Source organism: Mobula birostris, chromosome 15 (assembly GCF_030028105.1).
Source record: "Mobula birostris isolate sMobBir1 chromosome 15, sMobBir1.hap1, whole genome shotgun sequence".
Classification (NCBI taxonomy): Eukaryota; Metazoa; Chordata; class Chondrichthyes; order Myliobatiformes; family Myliobatidae; genus Mobula; species Mobula birostris.
In genome coordinates, this window is record NC_092384.1 from 23,029,730 (window position 1) to 23,052,122 (window position 22,393).

The 22,393-nt window shown below is 38.1% G+C and overlaps 1 protein-coding gene across 1 annotated transcript in view; it reads right to left on the reverse strand.

Moving 5' to 3' along the window:
- plekhg4 (pleckstrin homology domain containing, family G (with RhoGef domain) member 4) overlaps positions 1-16,664 on the reverse strand; it is a 172,797-nt gene extending 156,133 nt beyond the window's left edge. Inside the window, exons 1-2 of the mRNA XM_072279420.1 lie at positions 16,586-16,664; positions 1,627-1,824 (exon numbers count right to left, since the gene is read on the reverse strand). Of these exons, the coding sequence (XP_072135521.1) occupies positions 1,627-1,824; positions 16,586-16,588 (201 nt within the window). The 5' untranslated portion in view covers positions 16,589-16,664. The remainder of the gene's footprint in view (positions 1-1,626; positions 1,825-16,585) is intronic.
- Between the last annotated feature and the right edge of the window lie 5,729 nt (positions 16,665-22,393).

The window sequence follows — 22,393 nt, forward strand, 5'->3', positions numbered from 1 at the left end:
CAAAAGCACAGCATTTTCATTTGCATTGATTACTTCTTCCCTTAAGGAATGTAGTACCTTTTGTCATGCCTACTGAAAAACACCTAGTTGAACAATGTCTATTCTGCTGTGGAGGGGGAGGGGGCAGACCACATTCAGAAGAACCACCAAAATAGCAAGTTTAATAATTTAGCTTACAAAAATATACATGGATGACAAAGACTAATATGAAACAAAAGCACATTAGAAAATCCATGAATTCCTAAGATTTTTCTATACCTTCAACCAAACTACTTTACAGATAGTTAAGGCAAATAATTGAAAAGTTTATATTTCCTTCTTTGTTCCTGTGCTGTGCTTTGCTCTTCACTGCCAAGTAGTGCAAGATGCTGCTGGACTTTATAGTCGAAAGATTGAGATTGCTCCTCTTCTTTGCCATTCTTCCCCACTTCCCTTGTGCATCAAACCAAGTTCACAATCATATCGCTGAACTGGATTCTTTCGTTGGTCTTTCGCTAGATTGCTCTCCACCCAAGAGGGCACATGAATCTTCAATGTAACTTCTAAATCTTCTAACAGGGCACTGCTTTCTCAGTACTGAGCTGTGTGACAGCCTGGTTTTTGTGTTCAAGTCTTTGTGTGAGCCTTGAATCCACAATTTTCAGAAACTGGTGCAAGTTCTCAACTATGGTAAAATGAACATTACATCTAGATATTTTCAAATATTATTTAATAAAATTTAGTTTATAACATCCACATTTATCAATAAAAAACAAATCAAAACAAGAAAAATCATTCCCACTTTAATGTAGATTTGCCCTTTAAAACAAAACTGTACTTTCTGTATTTCATTTTTACCAGTTATTACTCAAGATGCTCCAGTCACACCACTTATGATAATGATTTACTTAAACAGCAATGTCACAAAAGTATGCATTTGGCATGCGAAGCCAGTGACTAAAACAAGCACTTATCCTAAACTGATATCTCTTAAATTGTAGAAAATTTGTCAGTTATATTAACAGGATTTGTGTTTACTAAACCCAAGTCATTCTTACATTTATCAAGCATTCAGTAACATACAAAGATCCTTTATACATGCTTCTAAAATATCAAACAAAATACAAACGCATCTGTATTTTCATTTCATCAATTCTTAAGGAATTCACAAATCAGATTTAATGTGCTTGGTGGTTCAATAAATACTCATTATCAAATTTTTGCACAGAATGAAAATATTCCTGTATTAGTCCTTTCAATTACATGGCTCTAAGGTCAAAAAAGTAATAGCTTCTTGGATGAATAGATTTGACGTTATAAATTGTCTTTAGAGATAAAGTTATTTAGTCTATGACATTGTTTAAAGGGACGATTCATAGTTCTCATATTTTTTGATGAAGTCATTTCTGGTTCTTCTAAATACATGGCCAAGTTTAAATAAACTTACTGCAGATGAACTGTACCTTTTCCTGCTGTTTGCTTTGAGCTAGCATCTTTGACAACCGTATTTTACATTTTAAATAAAGACATTTATCATAACCATCACACTATTTTACATTACTTCACTCTTTCATTTTATATTAAGTCATAACATATTAAATCATATTATAAATTACCTCCATTCACTGCTTTTAAACATTTACTTACACAAGCGTCTTGCTGGATGCACTGCAGAATGTGTTTAGCAGGGACGAGGAAATCAATAAGGTAGCACAATCCATCACCACAATATGTTTTCTCCACTACATCAAAAACCTGACAGAGAACAGTGGATGCTGTGGCCTCAAAGGGAGGATAAAGTGTTGACAGAGTATTCTGAATACACGTATCCAAGGACTCAGAATCCTGCCAAAATAAGAGCATAATTATTCAGGAACAATGAAAATAAATAGTATTCTCCCTTGAAACTTCAACAAAGTGGGATTCACATCAACCCTTAAGTATTCTTACAAGTTAACTAATTTCTATGAAGAAAATAATGACTAATCCTATCTCTTTGACTCAAGAATACAGATGTGATCAATGGCCATTTTATTGTATCCTATGAACAAAACACGTTAAACAAACTATACAAACAAAATGTGCACAAGGTATCATTCATAAATAGATTTTGCATTTTAATTTGTTGCTATCTAAATATAATTTTTTGTAAAGGTTTAACTATGATCTTCTTATATTGTTATTTCTTACATCATGCATTCACATTACAACATTTACAATGACAGAGACTGCTCTACCACTAATAAATCATTGGTATTTTTTTAATAGAAAGTTAAAGATTTCTGCTTTTATCTGACTATATTGAGAAATATTATTTGTTCCATCATATGCCCATGGCAAAAAGAGTTGCTGTAAATTGTGAAGCAATGAATAAAAAGAATTCTATTTTTGCTATGCAACTCAATAAACAGATGGAACTCTGGAAACGTTGCACATTGCACTAATAAATACGTAAAATATCTACCAGAATTCATATCTGAGACATTGTATTTTATCCATTGTATAGAATGGATGACAACACCCTCAATGTTTGCAGACTGGCAGGTAGAATTGCTCAAATGCTTGCATCAAATCTAGTAAGGAAACAATGAGGTAGCTTAAAAAGCTTCTGTTCATTAACTAAACTTCAAGGAAGAGGTATTAATATGATGGTAATTGTTTTGAATGAAGCATAATCCTCTTATTTCACCTCAAGTACATCATGCTTTATCAGCAGAAAGAGCAGCATAATTCAGAGCTAAAATTATTCACGTATAGAAGTCAGTCAGGTTTTTTTTCCCCTCTTTATTTATTCATGGGATGTGGACATTGCAATCCATGCTTGCATTTATGTCCATCTCATTCTCTCCCTGAATTAAACAAATAGTTAAAAGTAAACTCATCAACAGCTCTAGAGCAGTGATTCCCAACAAGGGCAGTTATTTGTCCCAAGGGGGCATTCAAGATTCTTGGGGGGGGGGGGGAGCAGTAAGCAGCACCCTAACTTGAGGCATGAGACTTGACCAACAATTAGTAGAACAGGCATTTTCTAAAACAAAAGGATGAGGCACTGGAACACAGGAAGAACCATAGCTCTGCAGGCAGTGAGCACTTGTCTTCACAACACATCTGAAACTCAGCAATTTCATCCAACTGTATCAACTAAAAAGACATTAATAGGGATGCATAAATTAGCAACCAGTGTGCCCAACAATTCCCTTTAACTTGCAGTACAGAACAAGTTCATGCAATTTAACAGTTGGTAAGTCAAGTACACCCTCTCAACTTTCTCTACAGATCAATGGAAAACAGGTCATGCAACAATATAGCGCTGGTTGGAATCACTGGAACTGCCAACCCTGATGATTCCTCTTGAGGTGTTCAAAGTGACCCCTTGGCTTCATATCTGCAGTCAAGAACCATCTTTGGGGATTATGAGACTTCCTTCATTGGTCAATTGCACTAACTGGGGTGGTATTAAGGTAGCTTGCCGAACACTAGCTCTATCCCGACTAACATTCAGATTCCAATCTGGACCCTTTTTAAATTAATTTTCGCTATTGTGATCGTTTTTATCTTCGCCTTGCCGCACCTCTGCATGCTGCTACCATCGTTCCATCTGTGTCAAGTTGCTGCTGTCATCAACATCCAATAGTCACTCCCAGTTTGTGTTAATTTTTCATTTTAATTTAGCCCCTTTAATGATGGATAAATACTTACGGTGCAATCTTTGAGGGTGAGGCCTTGAATTCTAATCCTGCTAAGAAACAGAAACTACAGGAAATGCTTCAATACTATGCTTATGTACCTGGAGTATGGTTTTATTCCATCCCGTTAGATCAGTAATGTCCCATGAGTCTTATTTGTAATACTATATTTTCTAATGAAACCATCAAGATTGCAGGAACACTTCCGTAAAAGACACCCTGAAAAGGCTACTTATGGTATTACTCAGTTCCAGAAGACGAAAGCAGCATTTGAAAAATGTTGTACACTCGAATCATTTGGCAAGAAAGCTAAAAATGACCTCGATAGTGGTCTCGTTGCTTCTTATAACATTTCCAAAATGATAGAAAAGTGTGGAAAATCTCATACCATTGGTGAAAGATTAATAATGCCTGCTGTATCAGAAGTGCTCACCACTGTTCTCAAAATGGATACCGGTATTTTAAAATCAATTCCTGTGAGTAATAACTCTCAAGTTCATCATATTGACAAAATGAACAAAGACATTGAGTATCAACTATTCACACAGCTACAAAAAACAGAATTTGGGATATAACTGGATGAGTCCACTGTATGAGACAACAAGACATTGCTGATGGCATATGTACTGTTCATCAGAAATGGAAAAATTTATGGAGAGATTCTTTTGTAAAAAGGTACAAACAAATAACAATGGAAAATCAATGAACTCAAAATGTATATTGAGGATAAAAGTATCCCAATTAGGAACATGATTTCTTGTGCAACAGATGGAGCACTATATATGATAGGTCACCATGCTGGTTTAGTGGCAATTATGAAAGAAGAAATTCCAAGATTGTTTGCAATCCATTGTGTAATTCATCATCAAGATCTCACAGCTAAGTACTTCAGCCAGTGACTTTTTTCAAGTATGACTCTTATATTATCTGCTATCAACAAAATTAAAGCTCATCTATTAAATAGCAGAATATTTCATCAGTTATGCCAAGATAATGATGAAGAGTTTGAACACTTGCTTCTTCACACTGAAGTGCACTGGCCAACAAAAGGCTGCCACTTAAAGCTTTTCTTTGATCTTTTTGTCACAGTGGTTAAATTTTTGCTCGAAGTCAACAACAGCTTGGGAAACAAGATTGAACTATGTGGAGATGCGGCATACCTTGCCAATCTGTATGACAAAATGAACATTCTAAATATGAAATTGCTAGGTGACAATTTCAATTTAATCTAGGCAAAACATGCAGTGTCCACTTGTTTCAAAAAATTGAAAATACAAGACAACATTGGGAGATGAATGTTCTCAGTTCCCTGTATGGAAAGTATGGCACTCTCTTTCATAGATGGTGATTTGCAAGAATACTACTTACACCTGCAGTCACTGAAGAAGGATTTTCAAAATCAATTCAAGGATTTGAATGATCTGGAAATTCCAGACTGGGTAATTAACCCATTTCTTTGCTAAGTGGAAGAATGTGAAGAAGCGAAAATGCTTTTCAAAAATGTCGGCTTTTGTGATACGTGGCTACACTGTCATCTGAAGTTCCCTGATCTTTGGAAAAGAGCCAAATTGCTCTTCAATGCATTTCCACCCTCCTACCTTGTCGAAACAGGCTTCAGTGCAGTGAACCACATACACACAAAAAACACTTGGACATTGTTATGTGTGGGGGCTTAAGGCTTTTGCTGTCACAACTTGAACCAGATATTTCAACTCTTGCTAAAAACCATCAAGCTCAAGGATCACATTGATATTGAAGCTGCTGTACAGCATACAGGGACTGTGTAAGCTAGGTTTAAAGACAAATAAAAGTTTAAAGCAGAATCATTTTTCTCATGTTAGCATGTGGTAGACATGTTTTTACACTATGGGGTGCTGGAAAGTATATTGTGCCTAAGAGAGGTGTTGGCAAGTATGAAAGTGCTTTGATGGGGGGGGGGGGAGGGGGGGAGAGAGAGGGGTTTTGGGCAATGGGCAACATGTAAGTTGGGGAACACTGGTCTAGAGTCACAAGAGCCTAGACTGCACAATGACCAAAGGTTTACATCGCTAAATATATTTGTGCACTATTTGGAAATCCACTGTTGTGAAACACTTCTGTTTTTGACAACTGCCACTTGTGTCTTGCTCGCAATCCAATGAAGGCTGTACTGATCACATGCTGCATGAGCAAATTAAATTGCCTCTCACTTGTATTAAGTAATAATAATTAAAATGACTTTTACTGTACTGGATACGCCGAAGTAGTTGAAGAGTTACAAGCAGGGCTTGAAATAAATTCTTCTCTTATATTTGCTTTTACATTGAAGTTATTATCTTGTCATTCTATAATAGTAATACTATGCAGAACTATTTTCTCCAAGGATGATTTAATGTATTTTGTATTAGGGGCTGAAAGCAGAAATTGTCATGTAAAATATTTGTTTTAATTGTGAAGTCACTGGTGTATCCTGGCAACTTACCATACAATAATTGCTAATGCAGTCCATAGATCACATTCACACCTCAGATTCTGGAGCAATGGAGAGATGTTTATCAGACTCTCTGTAAGCTGTACAGACATAAGTAAACTAGACAGTCACTATGCTTGACTATTTAATCATTACAAAATTTGTGCTTAATGCCAGGAACAGAACACCATGACTGAATTCATTTGCTTCTGATATGATGTCCCTAATCTCAACAGAACTTGGATTTGTGTCCTTTATAGTTATGTAAACTAAAAGCACAAAGTTGCCCGTCCTTTGTTGAATTCTTCTTTCTGGAGTATAAATGAATTTAATTTGTTCCACTGTCTTTGATTTGACCTGATTGTCTTACACTTGGTATGCATGAAGAATTTACTCCTTTCAACTGAATTGTTTAAGCATGGGAGAGGCTTTGCAGAAATAAGAGTTGCTTTCTTCTGCTCAATCCAGGTTACTCGGAAAACTGAATCAAAGAAAAGTTTGTAAAAGTGGCTGTGGGGAGCAACAAAATATCAGCTATTGATTTTTACTGAAAAAAAAACATTTTTGCCTACCCTTGCAATATTTCTGAAAAAGCCATTAAACTGTCTCTTCAGTGAGGAACTTGAGTGATACTGATGTTGGTTGACAACACACTTCTTTCAATATAACTCAGTTACCAGCCATCAGTCAGTACATAAATTTCCTTCATTGTGTATTGCCTAGACTACTCTCACTGTAACTCTGAAAAATATTTATAACACAGAAATTACATATATAATGTAATCCTTCCACTTGCCTCAAATTGCAAGTGTGGTACGTGCTTCAGTGTTTAACCATGTATGACCTTTATTAAAATTATAATTTTATCACAAACCCTTTTTTATTGGTAAAGTTCAAGTTTTTTTTTCATTTTCTTGAGGATTCTTCCTTTTGTGTTGTGAAAAGCAATCTAAAATCCATATTTTGTTGATTTGTACTGGCAAAGTTTCTGTGCAAAGCTTAATTAAACTGATATAGTATGATATCTTGTTAAAATACTGTGGATTCCAGTTAATTGGGACACATCGGGACCAGTACATTTTGGCTCAATTAAGTGGGTGCCCCAATTAGCCAAAGTTTCATGGAAATAGTTAAAAAGGTATAAGAGAAAATACAAACCACTGTTTAACTGAGTAACAAATTATGTATTTAAACAACAGGAATTCTGCAGATGCTGGAAATTCAAGCAACACACAAAGTTGCTAGTGAACGCAACAGGCCAGGCAGCATCTCTAGGAAGAGGTACAGTCAACGTTTCAGGCTGAGACCCTTCGTTAGGACTAACTTATGTATTTAAATGAAATACGAAACAAATTAGAACACTATTAATATTACTAGTGGTTGTCCACTGACCATGGTAGGAAATCTGTGCAAGAGAGTTTTTAAATGGAAAAGCCATTGCACTGAGGAGTTCTACTCTCTCAACCTCAGAAGTCCAGGTCCAGTGGTACGAGTAGGTGTCACAACTGGAGCCTTCCCTGGTTGCAGTGGTTGACTATGACCTCTGCGTCTCACCATGCTCTTTACTTTCCAGGTAGCATTGCAGCACTGCCTTCCTGAAGTTTGGATCTCACTGTAGATCTCGTCTGCCCAGACCACCAGAGCTGACTTCGCATGCTAGCACAGGCATGTCCCTATCTCACCGGGGTATGAGACCCGTTGGCAACCCTCACCTGGTTTAGCCCACCTGTCGGCTCTTTAAGAGGGAGAGAAACAGAAAAAAAGGAAATGATAGGTCAATTGGCCTACCCCAGTAGTTGGGAAGATGTTGGAGTGGATTGTTAAAGATTGGGCTTCAGGGTACTTGGAAACATATGACAAAATAGACCAAAGTCAGCATGATTTCCTTCAGGAAAATCTTACCTGAAAATTCTGTTGCAATTCTTTGAGGAAGTGAAAAGCAGGATAGACAAAGGAGAATGGTAGATGTTGTGTACTTGGAATTTCAGAAGGCCTTTGACATGAGGCTGTTTAAGAGCTGATAGTATTACAAGAAAGATACTAGCATGGGTACAGCACTGGCAGATTGGCAGGAGGCAAAAAGTGAGAATGAAGGGAGCTTTTCTGATTGGCTGCTAGTGACTGGTGGTGTTCTACAGGGGTCAATGTTGGGACTGCTTTTTAGACTATATGTCAATGATCTGGATGACAGAATCCATGGCTTTGTGGCCAAGTTTGCAGACCACACAAAACTAGGTGGAGGGGGCAAGTAGTGTTGAGGAAGCAGGGAGGCTGCAAAAGGACTTAAGACTGATTAGGGGAATGGGCAAAGAAGTGGCAGATAGAATACACTGTCAGGAAGTGTATGGTCATGCACTTTGTTAGAAAGAATAAAAGCACAGACTATTTTCAAAACATAGAGAAAATTCATAAATCAGAGGCGGAAAGGGACTTGGGAGTCCTTGAGCGGGGCTCCCTAAAGGTTAACTTGCAGGTTGAGTTGGTGGTGAGGAAGGCATATGCAAAATTGGCATTCATTTTGAGAGGACTAGAATATAAAAGCAAGGATATAAAGCTTTATAAGGCATTGGTGAGGCTTCACTTGGAGTATTGCGAGAAGTTCTGGGCCCCTTGATCTAAGAAAGGATGTGCTAATATTGGAGAGGGTTCAAAAGAAGTTCACGAAAATGATTCTGGGAATGAAAGACTTATCATATCAGGAGCTCTATCAGGATAGAGGGATATCCATTTAGAACAAGGAAATTCTTTAGTGAGAGAGTGGTGAATCTGTGAAATTCACTGCCACAGGGTGCTGTGGAGGTCAGGTCACTGCGAATATTTAAGGTGGAGGTTGATAGGTTCTTGATTAGTCAGGGATTGAAAAGCTGTGAGGAGAAGGCAGGCGAATGTGTTGAGAGGAAAATTTTTTTTTTATTTCAAAATATACTTTATTCAAAAATAAATATATACAATAAACCATTCAATAACTTTTCATCCTTTACATACGTTTCCATTATACTCAGTAAAATACCCGTGTTTATAGCCACCCACGTGGCACTCCAGTAGTTCAGCTTAGCATCTCATTGTTGAGGGGTATACTCCCCACCCACCGACCCCTCCCACTCCCACGGGTGGAGAAACCTATACTGTGGTCCTTCCCCACCGGGCCCTTGCGGTGGCTGCACTGAGTTTCAGTGCGTCCCTCAGCACGTACTCCTGCAGCCGAGAGTGTGCCAGTCGGCAGCATTCTCCCACGGACATCTCCATGTGCTGGTAGATCATCAAGTTTCGGGCTGACCAAAGAGCGTCTTTCACCGAGTTGATGATCTGCCAGCAGCACCGGATGTTGGTCTCCGTGTGCGTCCCCGGGAACAGCCCGTAGATCAGAGAGTCCTCTGTCACGCAGCTGCTGGGGATGAAACGTGACACTAGCCCGTCCATCCTCCTCCACACCCTCTTTGCGAACTGGCAGTGTGCAAAGAGGTGGGTCACAGACTCCTCCTCACTGCAGTCCTCCCGTGGGCAGTGGGGTGTGGAGATGACGTTCCGGGCGTACAGGAGGGCTCTGACTGGGAGGGCCCCTCTCACCGCCAGCCAGGCGAGGTCTTGGTGCCTGTTGGTGAGATCTGGCGATGAGGCATTTTGCCAGATGAACTGGACAGTCTGCTCAGGGAACCACCCCACTGTGTCCATCACGTCCTTCTCCTGCAGTGCCTGCAGGACACTTCGTGCCGACCACTGCCTGATGGCCTTGTGGTCAAAGGCGTTCTCCTGGAAGAACTTTGCTACGTGGGATAGGTATGCCGGCAACGACCAGCTGACTGGGGCATTGCGCGGGAGTGGGGCCAGACCCATCCTTCGCAGCCAGGGCGACAAGTAGAACCTGGGCACATAGTGGTACTTGGTGCCCACATACCTGGGCTCTACACACAACCTGATGCAGCCACATACGAAGCTGGCCATCAGGGTGAGGGCGACATTGGGGACGTTCTTGCCCCCGTTGTCCAGGGACTTGTGCATGGCTGTAGATTAACTAAGATCAAATGACAGAGCAGACTTGATGGACTAAACAGCCTAATTCTGCTTCTATGTCTTAGGGTCTTATCCTTTCTTAGATATGGGGCCTAAAAGTTCTGGTCAAGATGGCACCTTCATACATCACTCTCACAATCGACATATTTGGGATAGACCACAAAACTATTTATTTCCCTTCTTTTACATCTATTTTTCATCTTGAATATGTTTCTGGAACTGTTCAAGCCTGTGATTTGCAGTTTGGAGATCGTTTGGGTGATCCAGTGCTTTGCTGTCTCCGAGAGGATTCCAGGAGGCAATGAGTTCAAGCCTCGCGGCAAGGAGACTGCAGGGGGTGCAAGCAAATGTTCAACTCCATTTTGCCGATTAAAGCTTCCATTTTTCACTGATTAAAACGACGAAGAGGATTGAAACATCAAGGTGAATCTGGAAGGTGTGTACTGGTTGGCTGCCTTCTGATCGCCCTGCTACCAGAGAGGGGAACCTGTGTGGCCTGCCACTATGCCCAGAGGAATTACTGAGATTTTCTGTTTTTTGGGCATAGATATAAATATGAATATGGGTTTGGACTATGGACTTTTTTCAGCCTTACAGTTTTTTTTAATATTCTGTGTTTTTTTTCTTCTATTCTTTCTTGTTTTTTTGTGCAGGTGAAGGGGATTTGGAGTCGATATTTTTGTTACATAGTTTCTTTGTTCAGGTAGAGGGGGATTAGGTAGTCAATGTTCTTTTCACGTTTCGTACGTGGGAGGGGGGTTTGAAGTGTGATGTTTGTGTTGCCATTTTTTTCTTGGTTTCAAGGCTATCAGGAGAAAAAGTACCTCAAAATTGTATAGTTTCATATTAGATGAACCTTTGAATCCCATAAAACTTGCCACGATATTCCAAATATGGTCTGGCCGATACCTTATAAAGCCTCAGCATTTTAGCCTTGCTTTTAGATCCCAGTCCTCTAGAAATGACTGTTAATAATTTATTTGCCTTTCTTACTATCAATTCAACTTGCAAGTTAGTAACTTGAATGAGGAAGTGGAATGTGGGTTAGAAGTTTGTATGCCACACAACAGTTGGTGGTGGTGTGGATAGTATAGAAGGATGTCATTGGTTACATCAGAACATTGATAGGATGCAGAGCTGAGCTGAGAAGTGGCAGGTGAGTCCGTAAAAGTGTGAAGTGATTCACTTTGGAAGGTCAAACCTGAAGGCAGAATACAGGGTTAATGGCAGGATTTTAAACAGTATGGAGGAACAGAGATCTTGAGGTTCGCATCTATAAATTCCTCAGAGTTGCAGTGAAATTGATAGGATGATTAAAAAGGCATATGGTGTGTTGGTCTTTATTAGTCAAAGGACTGAGTTTAGGAGCCACAAGATAATGATGCAGCTCTATGAAACTCTGGTTAGACCACACTTGGTATACTGTGTTCATTTCTGGTTGCCTCATGATAGGAAGGATGTGGCAGCTTTACAGAAGGTGCAGAGGAGATTTAGTAGGGTGCTGCCTGGATCAGAGAGCATGTCTTATGAGGACAGGATGCGTGAGCCAGAGCCTTTCCCTTCGGACAAGAGGATAAGAGATGACTTGATAGAGGTGTACAAAATGATAAGAGGCATAGATAGACTGGCCAGGGCTGAAATAGATAATACAAGGGGGCATAACTTTGTGATTGGGGGAACATATAGAGGAATTTCAGAGGTAGGTAGTATGTGGAATGTACTACTAGGGGTGGTGGTAGAGACAGATACATTACCGACATTTAAGAGGCTCTTAGGCACTTGGATGAAAGAAAAATGGAAGGATGTGTGGGAGGGACGGGATGGGGGTTAAAGGAATGGCACAACATCATGGGCTGAAGGGCCTATATTAAGCTGTACTGTTCTGTGTTCAATGTATCAATACCCTGACATAGCAATTGGTTTTAATGGTACTGGTGTCATTAATAAATCTGCAAAATATAGTCTTCTTCTATTCATATAATTGTATACTCACAGATACACTACATGCTTTCATGTAAAGTCTAGCTACTTGAGTAGAATGGGCCAAGCGAAATGTACTGTGAACTACTGCCAATATTGGACACATTTGTAATAAAGCAACTACAAGTAATAAAATAAAAATTTAAGGACCCTGAATCTTGAACATAGTAGAATCAAGGAAAAGGTGGGAAAGGTATGAAGAGTCACATGCTATTTTCTTAAAATAATTTCTGACAGTGTTATCTTGATGGATAACCAGTAACTGAAAGAATAAATTGTTTTAGCAACTAAAATATAGAAAATCAATTCCACAGATACATTTGTTTGTATCACGCAAGGTGCATTGTTATACTACATTCGACTTGTAAAACCAGAATAAACTTTGCTTCATTATCTCACATTTTAGCAACAATTATGGCAGTGCAGGGTGAATTTCTGCTACCTGGAGGGATCACCTGTAAGAATAAAGGGGGCAGTACATCTAGTATCAGCTAGGGTACCAAATCCAGACAAACAAAATTCTTTCTATACAGCTGTTGGTAAGATAAATTCTGTCTCACCAGCAGTACAAATCCGTCAAAGGTGGCATGTACAGGTGGGAAGGTGTACCCAGGTGTCCAAATATTGGTTCCAGATCCCATAAGTCTTTGCATTAAGTCAAACAAAGACAAGGAAAGATTCTCCAGATTACCAAATACTTTCTCAACTGAGAAATCAGTAATCCTGTAAAATAAATCAGTATTCATAACAAAATATTACTAGAGAAATTAATGACCAGAAAACTGACAAAACTCAAGGACATGTTTATGGACATACTAGACTTTTGCAAAAGGTAATTGTAGTGACACAGAATGCTCTGACCAAAATTCTATCAAATCATGAATGGTTCCTTCAGGTTAAAAAACACAAACGGCCCAACTACTTAAGGAAGAATAAAGCCTGTCATCAGCAGAGAAAATGGTGGAATCCGTTATAAAGGATGTGATATGAAGAACTTAGGAAATAATAGAATTGAACAGAGTCAATGTGAAAGGAAAATCATGTTTGACTCATCAAGGCAGAAATTGATAGATTCTTAATTGGAAACTGGGTTAAGGATTACGGGGAAAGGGGAAAATAATGAGGTTGAAAAAAAACAGCCATGATTGAATGGTGGAACAGACTCAATGGGTAAAAAGACCTAATTCTGCTCCTATACTTTATCTTATCTGATGAAACTGTAATCTGTAGAATAGGTAAGGGAGAACCAGTGGATAGAATGTATTTTGATTTACAGAAGGCTTTTTATTTTGTCTCCATAAGGTTAATAAGCAAACATAAGGAAATGGGAAAAATATACTCAAGTGAGAATTGGTCAACAAAAAGAGCAGTAATAGATTGGCTTGATCAGTTTGGAGGGCAGTAAGAATTTATTTCAATGATTTGGCTGAGGGAACCAAATGCAAGATGCCCAAGTTGCTGAATACATCAAAATACATGAGTTTACGAGTAGTGAAGAGAATGCAAAAAGATGAGACATAGACAAGCTAAGATTATAGGCCAGGACATGGCTGGTGGAATACAGTGTGTAAAAATGTGAAGTCATCCACTTCAGAGAAACAGAAAGAAATTCTGGGCAATTTCTCAAATGGTCAAGATTAGGAAATGTTCAAGGACTTCGACATCCTTGCACATAAGTCACTGAAAGCTAAACAGCAGATGCAGACACAATTAATAAAATTGATCCCTTAACCTTTATCCAGGGTTTGAGCACTGCAATAAGGATGTTTTTCTCTAATTACATAGGGTTTTGGTGAGAATACACCTGAAGTATTGTGTGCAACTTTGATTTCTTTTCTTTGGTGTACATTTTTGCTAAATGATCACAAAAAAAATCATTAGCGTGGCATCTGGAATGGCATGCCTCTTTTTATAGGTAAATATTAAGTAAACTAGGCTCCTTTACTCTAGAGCTTATAAGAATAAGACCAAATACAAACCATATATAATTCTTAGAGGGATCAACACATCCCTGTAGAGGTCTCCTCCCTTCCTTTCCAATCAAGATGAAGGGTCTCGGTCCAAATCATTGAGTTTATCCCCTCCATAGATGTTGCCTGATTTGTTGAGTTCCTCCAGCATTTTGATGTGTTGCTCAAGATTCCCAACATCTACAGAATCTGTTGCATTTGTAAGCAAATTTGATCTCACTCTCACCAATCAGGAACAGATTTAAGTGTTTACAATGTCACAGGCTGGAATGAACAAATATAGACCTTTTAGAGAAAAGTCCCACCTTCACATTGAATACACCATCTATATAAAATAGAGTATGTTCAGAATGAATCTAGCAGATCAAAATTTTACAACCATGGAGTCATTACAGACCATTAGAAACAGAACTGTATTCCACAATTTGTAATTTTATGCCCTGACACATCCTTCAATCAGGCCATGGGGTCAAGTCTGCTTTTGATGCAGTAGAGTGTGCCGAGGCAGCATTAAGAATACCAGAAACAAGGTTCTAAAATGTCAAATGCAACTCTAAATAACAAAAACAACATGTAATCCAATAATCAGATCCAAGGCCTGCAGTCTGGCACATCCATTCAGTAATGGCAATGTACTAATGAACAAATGATGGCAAGCGACAGTTTTAACATCATCCCTATCTTCTAAGATGAAAGGGCTCAGCCCATGAATTACAAAGAAAAGTCAGAATGATTTACAACCATGTACCCACAAAATTCAGTGTTTATCTAGCCCAAATAATTACCATTCTATCAGGTTATTCTCAATCCTAGACAAAATGATAAATAGTGAAATTGATAATGTGGTAACAGTGAATAATCTGATCACCAATGCCCTGTTTGAGATTGACAAGAACCACTCAGTTCCAGATCACACAGCAGCCTTAGTCCAAACATACACCAAAGGACTAAAGTTCAGATATAAGGCAAGAATAAGATGCAAGATCTCATTGCTTTTTTTTTTTTATATTTACTTCACTTAAAAGTACTTTCAGATTTAATGCTTCATTCAATAAAACAAACCTCTGGCAATGCAGCAATCTCTCAATCCCACCTAAATGTTTTAGTCAACTCTCTGGAATGTGATGAACCCACAACCTTCTGACTGAGAAATGAGGGCTTCACCCACAAAGCCAACATCCAGCATAACAGAATGCATGACTGAGGGGATCTTTCAAAGAGTTATTTTCTTAATTGTAGCATAAAAATTTGCTGGTATAAAATTCTTAACCAACATGAAGGAACTGCTGCATAATGTAAAACAAGATACTGAGCTATAACAGCATAAAACATTCTTTCTCCCACTCACTATCATATACAGATGGCTATGTATTTTCTCTCATTTAGGTATTTATTTACAGACAAATAAAACTTCCCAAAAGTATTTAGTTATAGGTAGCTTGAAAGCATACCCCTAAATATTTAAGTATAGAAAGCTTAAAACCGTCGATCAATTTCCATTTCTTTTTTCCCCAAAACAACTGAATTCTGACTGAAACAGTAAGTTTTTTTTAAAAAAATGGCAGCTGGTCAATAAAATCAAATAGTTTCTCTAAACACTGTGCTCTATTAGTACTCTGCTCTTCACCACACCAAATAAAGCTCTCAGTGCATCCTCTGTCAACCTGACAACAGCATGGCTCATAAAGACATATGAATTTACTTGGATTTTTTGACAGGTTTAACCCCTCTTCACTCAGTCTGAACAATTCCAAACAGATTTGTTTAATGGAAAAATAAATGGCAGTATAAGGTACTTATTAGACTATAATAAGTAGAAGCATAAAAATGCCATGGCATAGGATAAAATCTTTTAATTGTTTAATCAATATTAAGCCCAATTCCGAAGCTAAATCTCCACATTAAACTTAAATTTTAAAAGCAATAAATGCTTTTAACAATCCATGTTAGCACAAAAAAAAATCAAAGTATCACAAATTTATCAAAAATGCCATTGGTACTTTTACTCTGTTACAGCTCTTAACTGGAAAATACCTATCCAAGTAATAAAAGCCAGAAAGAAATAACAAAAACCTGCATTTTCAGACTTCACACAAAGAACTACAGAAACAAGATACAATTCTTGAAGCTCCTTGTATCTCCAGTTCCAATTACTCAGGTGTTAGTTGAGCTTGTGAAGCTACAATTCAATAATCTATGTTAGTATGTTTGCAAGATTTAATTTACCCAACATATAACTAAGACATTTATCACAAGAATTAGACACTATTTAAAATGCAGTAACTATAGAAAAATGAATTTAATGGCATGGATTGAAGTTTGCAGCAACTTTTTTGACACAGTACATAAGTAACAATTGTTCTTTTTGTCACTAAACAACAGTAGACAATTCTACTGATTAAAAATTGTGTCAAGATTGATTAAAACTAAGTGAACACTCTCACACATAGTATACATCTGAATACCTCCACATGAAATGAAAATACAGAGGATATAAAATAAATTAGTACCATTTTCTTCAAGACATTTTATGTTTTCCTTTGGTGTTTTCCAATTTGACATTTCCTTTCTTCGGTCTTGGCTCTGTGATAGTTCCTAAAGAATTCTGATAACTGTAAAAGTTGATGAATAAATTGCAACACACCAGCACTCTAAGCATGCAGCTGTGATCCAGCCTTTTACACACCCCCTCTCAAGGTTGCCAGCAATTCTAACTCATGACACATATGGTCCGTTGGGGACCAAGTAAGGAGATTCTGACTACCAACAGTCATTGCAAAATAATTTTCAATATTAAAGCATAAAAAGCAAATTAACTGGTAAATTTTATTAAGATACCTGAATAAATAAATACATGAAATTATCTGGTCTTAAACCTCTGGAAAACATATGGTACTTTTAAATAGCATGGACATTTTACTTAATGAAAGTATAAATACATAAGCAGCATAGTAATAGTAATGAATGCAAGTAACTCAGCATTTCATTATTTATGCATTAAAAACAAATCAAATAGAATTCACATGTGACGATTATTTTTCCACCAACCTGAGTTAATACACTTCAAAAGCTGCAATTTCTATAATGCTGAAAGCAATCCCTTCAAATAGCCCTATTTCCCCAATTATGCATACAGATGAGTTGATTTCCTATGGCCACTACCATAACACAAAAAAAAACTTTTTCCAAAGGCAAGGCACATCAAATGTTTCTGAGTTTACATGTAGAGAGTTATGAAACAGAGGTCAACTTCATACGACTTTCCAAATGCTTTTTTCGAACAAGCTTAAGTCATAAAAGATGTATTTCTCCTGTGGGTGTATTTTTTTTTTAAATTCACAACAAAGCAACATTTGTTTAGCTATTTTCAATAGTGATGACTAACTTTAGTGTTCATTGGTTTTAAACCTTGAAAATGGACACAAGGGCAAGTATTCCCAAGCAATTTTTAAATGCTACTTTGTTCGACATCCATTACTTGTTCAATTGTGATGGAAAAGACAAGCTTTAGCTATGAGAAGAGGTTCTAAACACAAAATATTAAAAAAAAAATCACCTAATTTGTGCCATAAATTAATAAATCTTATGGATTCAAACTACTTCAGGAGAATAACATTTTCCTCTCATTCAGTTATATAAAGATCAAGAAAATACTACTTCAAACAAGTATTGAAGTTTCAAACCATTATAAAAGAAGCTTTTAAACAATCTGATTAATTTTACAATATATTAATTTTCTATCCATTATGATCATAATACAGCATGGTGACAGATCCTAAAACAAACATAAACATCAGACAAATGTAGTAGAACCCTATAATCAAACATGAACATCAAATCATAAATGATGAGCCACACTTGGCAGGAGTGGAATTTATTTCTCTGGAAGTTGCAATTAACACATCAGTTTTAGTAACCCAGCAGTGACAAGTATTTCCTTCGTCAATGATTACCAGAATAAACTGAAATAGAACCATGAATGCTTTTCAGCCCATCAACCAAACATTGTTACAGTCAATCCCTATCCTGAAGGAAAAAAAAAATCTGTAATTTGATTAGGATCAATTATTTAACCATACTTTTGCTCATATCATTGCAATACCAGACAAATGATACTAATAGTTATTTGTTGCACTTGTTTTTAATATGCCTGTTTAATCTTACAAACTACCTTAAGAGCTGATCTAAATTAAAGTGTTAAATGAAAGCATCAGAGATGAATCAGAATAAAGTTTAATGTATCACACATCAAAGTTGCTGGTGAACGAAGCAGGCCAGGCAGCATCTGTAGGAAGAGCTGCAGTCGACGTTTCAGGCCGAGACCCTTCGTCGACTGCACCTCTTCCTACAGATGCTGCCTGGCCTGCTGTGTTCACCAGCAACTTTGATGTGTGTTGCTTGATTTCCAGCGTCTGCAGAATTCCTGTTGTTAAAGTTTAATGTATTGTTGTTCTGCAGCCGCAGTACATTGCAATACATAACAATAACTAATAAGTTACTAAACACACACACACGTGGACATGTACAATTTTTATACACATAGACTATACTGTACCTCTAAAGCACAAAAGTTCTGTAAAGCAAAGGTACTTCCAAAAATAATGAAGTATTTTTATTAAGAATACTACAAAAAGCAGTAAACAGTAAAAAAAACCTAAATCAATATTTGATATGACCACCCTTTGCCTGCATCAAGTCTCTGAAAAACACTATCATGCTTTTTTTAAATAAGAAAATCAGCTGGTAGGTTGCTCCAAGTATCTTGGAGAACATGCCACGGTTCTTCTGCTTCTGGCTCTCCTGTACACTGGGTGTTAATGCCTGTGTGTGTGTGTGTGTGTGTGTGTGTGTGTGTGTGTGTGTAATATAGGTATAGCATGGGTACAGGCAAAACCAGCCCTATGACACCACACAAGATTATTTGATTCCAAACAACTGGTTAAATTGATAATTACAGCATGTCTTTCTAGTGCTTCCTGCTCACTCCCCTCTTCATTCCTCTTTTCCAACCATTATTCCGCTCTCCCTGCCCCTTTCCCACTCTCAGCCACAACAGAGACCCATATCAGAATCAGGTTTATCATCACTCACATCATGAAATATACACATACACACACATATACACACACCTATATATCCAAGACTTTTCCACAGTAATGTATATATAAAATTAAATAGGTAGTGCAAAAAAAAAGAGAAAACATACTGAGTTAGTTTTCATGGGTTCATTGTCCATTTGGAAATCTGATGGTGGAGGGAAAGAAGCTGTTCATGAAACTGTGTGGCTTCAGGTTCCTGTACCTTCTCCTTCATAGCAGAAATGTGAAGAGGGCACAACTTTGGTGATGGGAGTCATTAATGATGGATGCCAGCTTTTTGAGGCATCACCTCAAAAAGTGTCCTGGATGCTGAGGAGGCTAGTGCCCATGATGGGGCTGGCTGAGTTTACAACTTACTGCAGCTTTTTCTAATCTTGTGCAGTGGCTCCTCCATCCCAGACAGTGATGCACCCAGTTAGAATGCTCTCCATGGTACATCTGTAGAAATTTGCAAGTGTGTTTGGTGACATATAGTGTCTCCTCAAACTCCTAACTAAATACAGCCGCTGTTGCACCTTCTTTGTAATTGCATCAATATGTTGGGCCCAGGATAGAACCTCAAAGATGTTGACACCCAGAAACTTGAAACTGTTTATTCTTTCCAGTTCTGATCACTCAAGGCTCAAAAAACAACTGAGCAATTTGGCTTTCTACTCCCTCCATGGTTGCAGCCTTCAATCAGTTAAGCATATCATTTGCTTTCATGAGTTAATTCCTCTGAAGGGATCAATTGTCTTCTCTGCTTAAAAAGTCTGTTTAAATTACATAATGAAGTGCATACAAATTCTTACATAAATATCCATGCAGAGCAGAAGCAACATTAAATCAAAATGCATACAGAAGGGAATGGAGAAAGCCAGAAGGGTAACTGTTTGAAGCAGACAGGACATTTAATTCTTACTCCTTCTCTTAGCAGAAGAACTAATGCCTGCTGAACCAAATATAAATATGATCATGACTGTTAAAGATTCAAAAACTGAAATCCAAGTTATAAACTTATCCTATCCAACATGGTTGAAATGACACAAAGAGATTAGCATAATCTTTTTTTCCCCAAGATAGCAATGAGTTGCAACCTCTGTTGAGATCACAGCTCAGATTTAGTTTTTTTTAATATATAAAGTATGTGGTTCATAGGCATGGTTTTGGGGACAGAGGGGGCAGTTAGGGGTCAGGTTAGGGTTTTGGGACAGGGATGTAGACAGGCTAGAACCTCAGCCTCTGCTCCACATTCGAAGGACAGCGTCAAGAGAGTAGTCAGATGTCAGGCCTGCAGACCAGCAAGGTTAATCAGGATCCTGTCATTAGCAAGACCAGAATTTGAGGTTTAGTTTTCGAGTCCCATCACCTGTGAGTCCAGCATTCAAGGCCTGGAGTTTGGGTCCTAGTTCATCACCATCTGCAAGTACTGGGTTGATACTGATGATCAAAGGCTGAAGCCTGACTGGAAGACTAGACTGAAACCCTAAGGTCAATTGAAAGTCCAGAAGTTGAGGCAGAATGGTTGCAGTCTGGGTCTGTGAATCTGTGAATCCACTGGGGAAATCAGGTTCAGTGTCTGTGAATCCACGAGTCCACTAGAGGCCAAAGAAAACAACCTGTCCTGGGGTTAGAGGACTGTGTATGTGCATGGGTGAGTTGGTGTACTTCTGGAGGGTGGGAGAGGAATGGGGCTTTCCCACTACCCCCCCACTGTTGTTGCTTTGTTGTTTGGTACTTTCTGTTTTATTGTTTTCTGTGTTGTTCTGCCAAGGATTGTAGAATGCTACACTAGCACCCGAATGTGTGATGGCACTTTGTGGGCTTGCCTCCAGCAAATCCTTGGGTGTGTTAATGCAAATTACATATCTCACAGTATGTTTCAATACACATGTGATAAATAATCTAAATCTGAAATCTACATTTTAGCCAGAAATGGTATGGGCACGGGACGGCCAATAAGGGCCTATTTAAAATATTGCTGCTGTGGTATAATTTTGTCATCAAGGCATGATTCAACTTTAACTCATGGAAGCACAGTAACCCATCACCAACATAGCAGAAAGAAACAAAGTAGGCAACATGTTGTTGAGAATTCTTAAATTAGTGTTGCACAAGGAGTAATCATTCCTTCAATTTCCTGATACTATTCCACCTGTTTTGAGGAAGCAAATTTACCCCTTCCCATAAACTTAAATGTCACAAATAATCCACAAGTTAAAAATAGCACTTAGAAATCACCTGTCCTCCATATCATATAGAAAACCAGGCAGAAAATAATGGCATCTCATACAAAAAGCAATAGGATAAAAATAATGATTTTGATTGTTATGACAGGTAGCTTCATGGTCACCAACACTATGCTAGATTTTTAATTTCAGATTCACCTAAATAGCCAAACTGAAATGACTTATAGTAGATCATATTAAGGTCATAGTAAAAATCAAGTATCCAAATCACCAAATATTAATGCTGTAAAATAATGGCGATACCATTATAATCACCATTCATCCTATAAGGGAACTATTAATGGTTGTATAACGCACTGTAATGTTTCACTGCTAATGTAATAGTTTCTCTGTAGCAGCAGTGTTTGGGTTATGACTAGAGATAACGGGGACTTTAGAATGTATGACATCCAATGAGAAGCATGTTGGTCTTTCTTGTGGATCTGAGAGAAGGGATTTTGCAGTCTTTTGTCGGCGAGAGATGAAGAGAAAAGGCATAAGTGGAAAGAGTTGGTAGACTGCTGGACGGAGTCGACTTGAAGCGAGGGTTTGTGGGTCAGCGATGCTCAGAAGAGGTCGATGGGGAAACGAATGGACAGAACCATGAGCTCCAATGTGCACATTAGACTTTCATTAAAATGGGCAATTTTTCTTTTAATTTTCTTTACTAACCCTATAGTCAGATTAAGATTTATAAAGTTCAATCGTTTAATTGCATACAGTGTACTATCTGATATTTTGCAGTACGGATTTATAACTGGGCAACATATCACGCAGCGTCCACACAAACGAGATTTCTCAGTTTGGCTGAGCCAGAGGCCGTCTTCCCTGGACAAACACATGCTGGTCGAACCTGAGGGTTACAATTGTGGGGGTATCGTTCCGGGATTGATTTTGTTGGATACTGTGTGATTGCCCTTAGCATTGAACCAGTGGGTTGTGTGTTTAAGTCTGTGCTGGTATGGATGCTGCCAGGGTGGAGCAGTGGTGTGCTTCCATGGGGTTACCGATG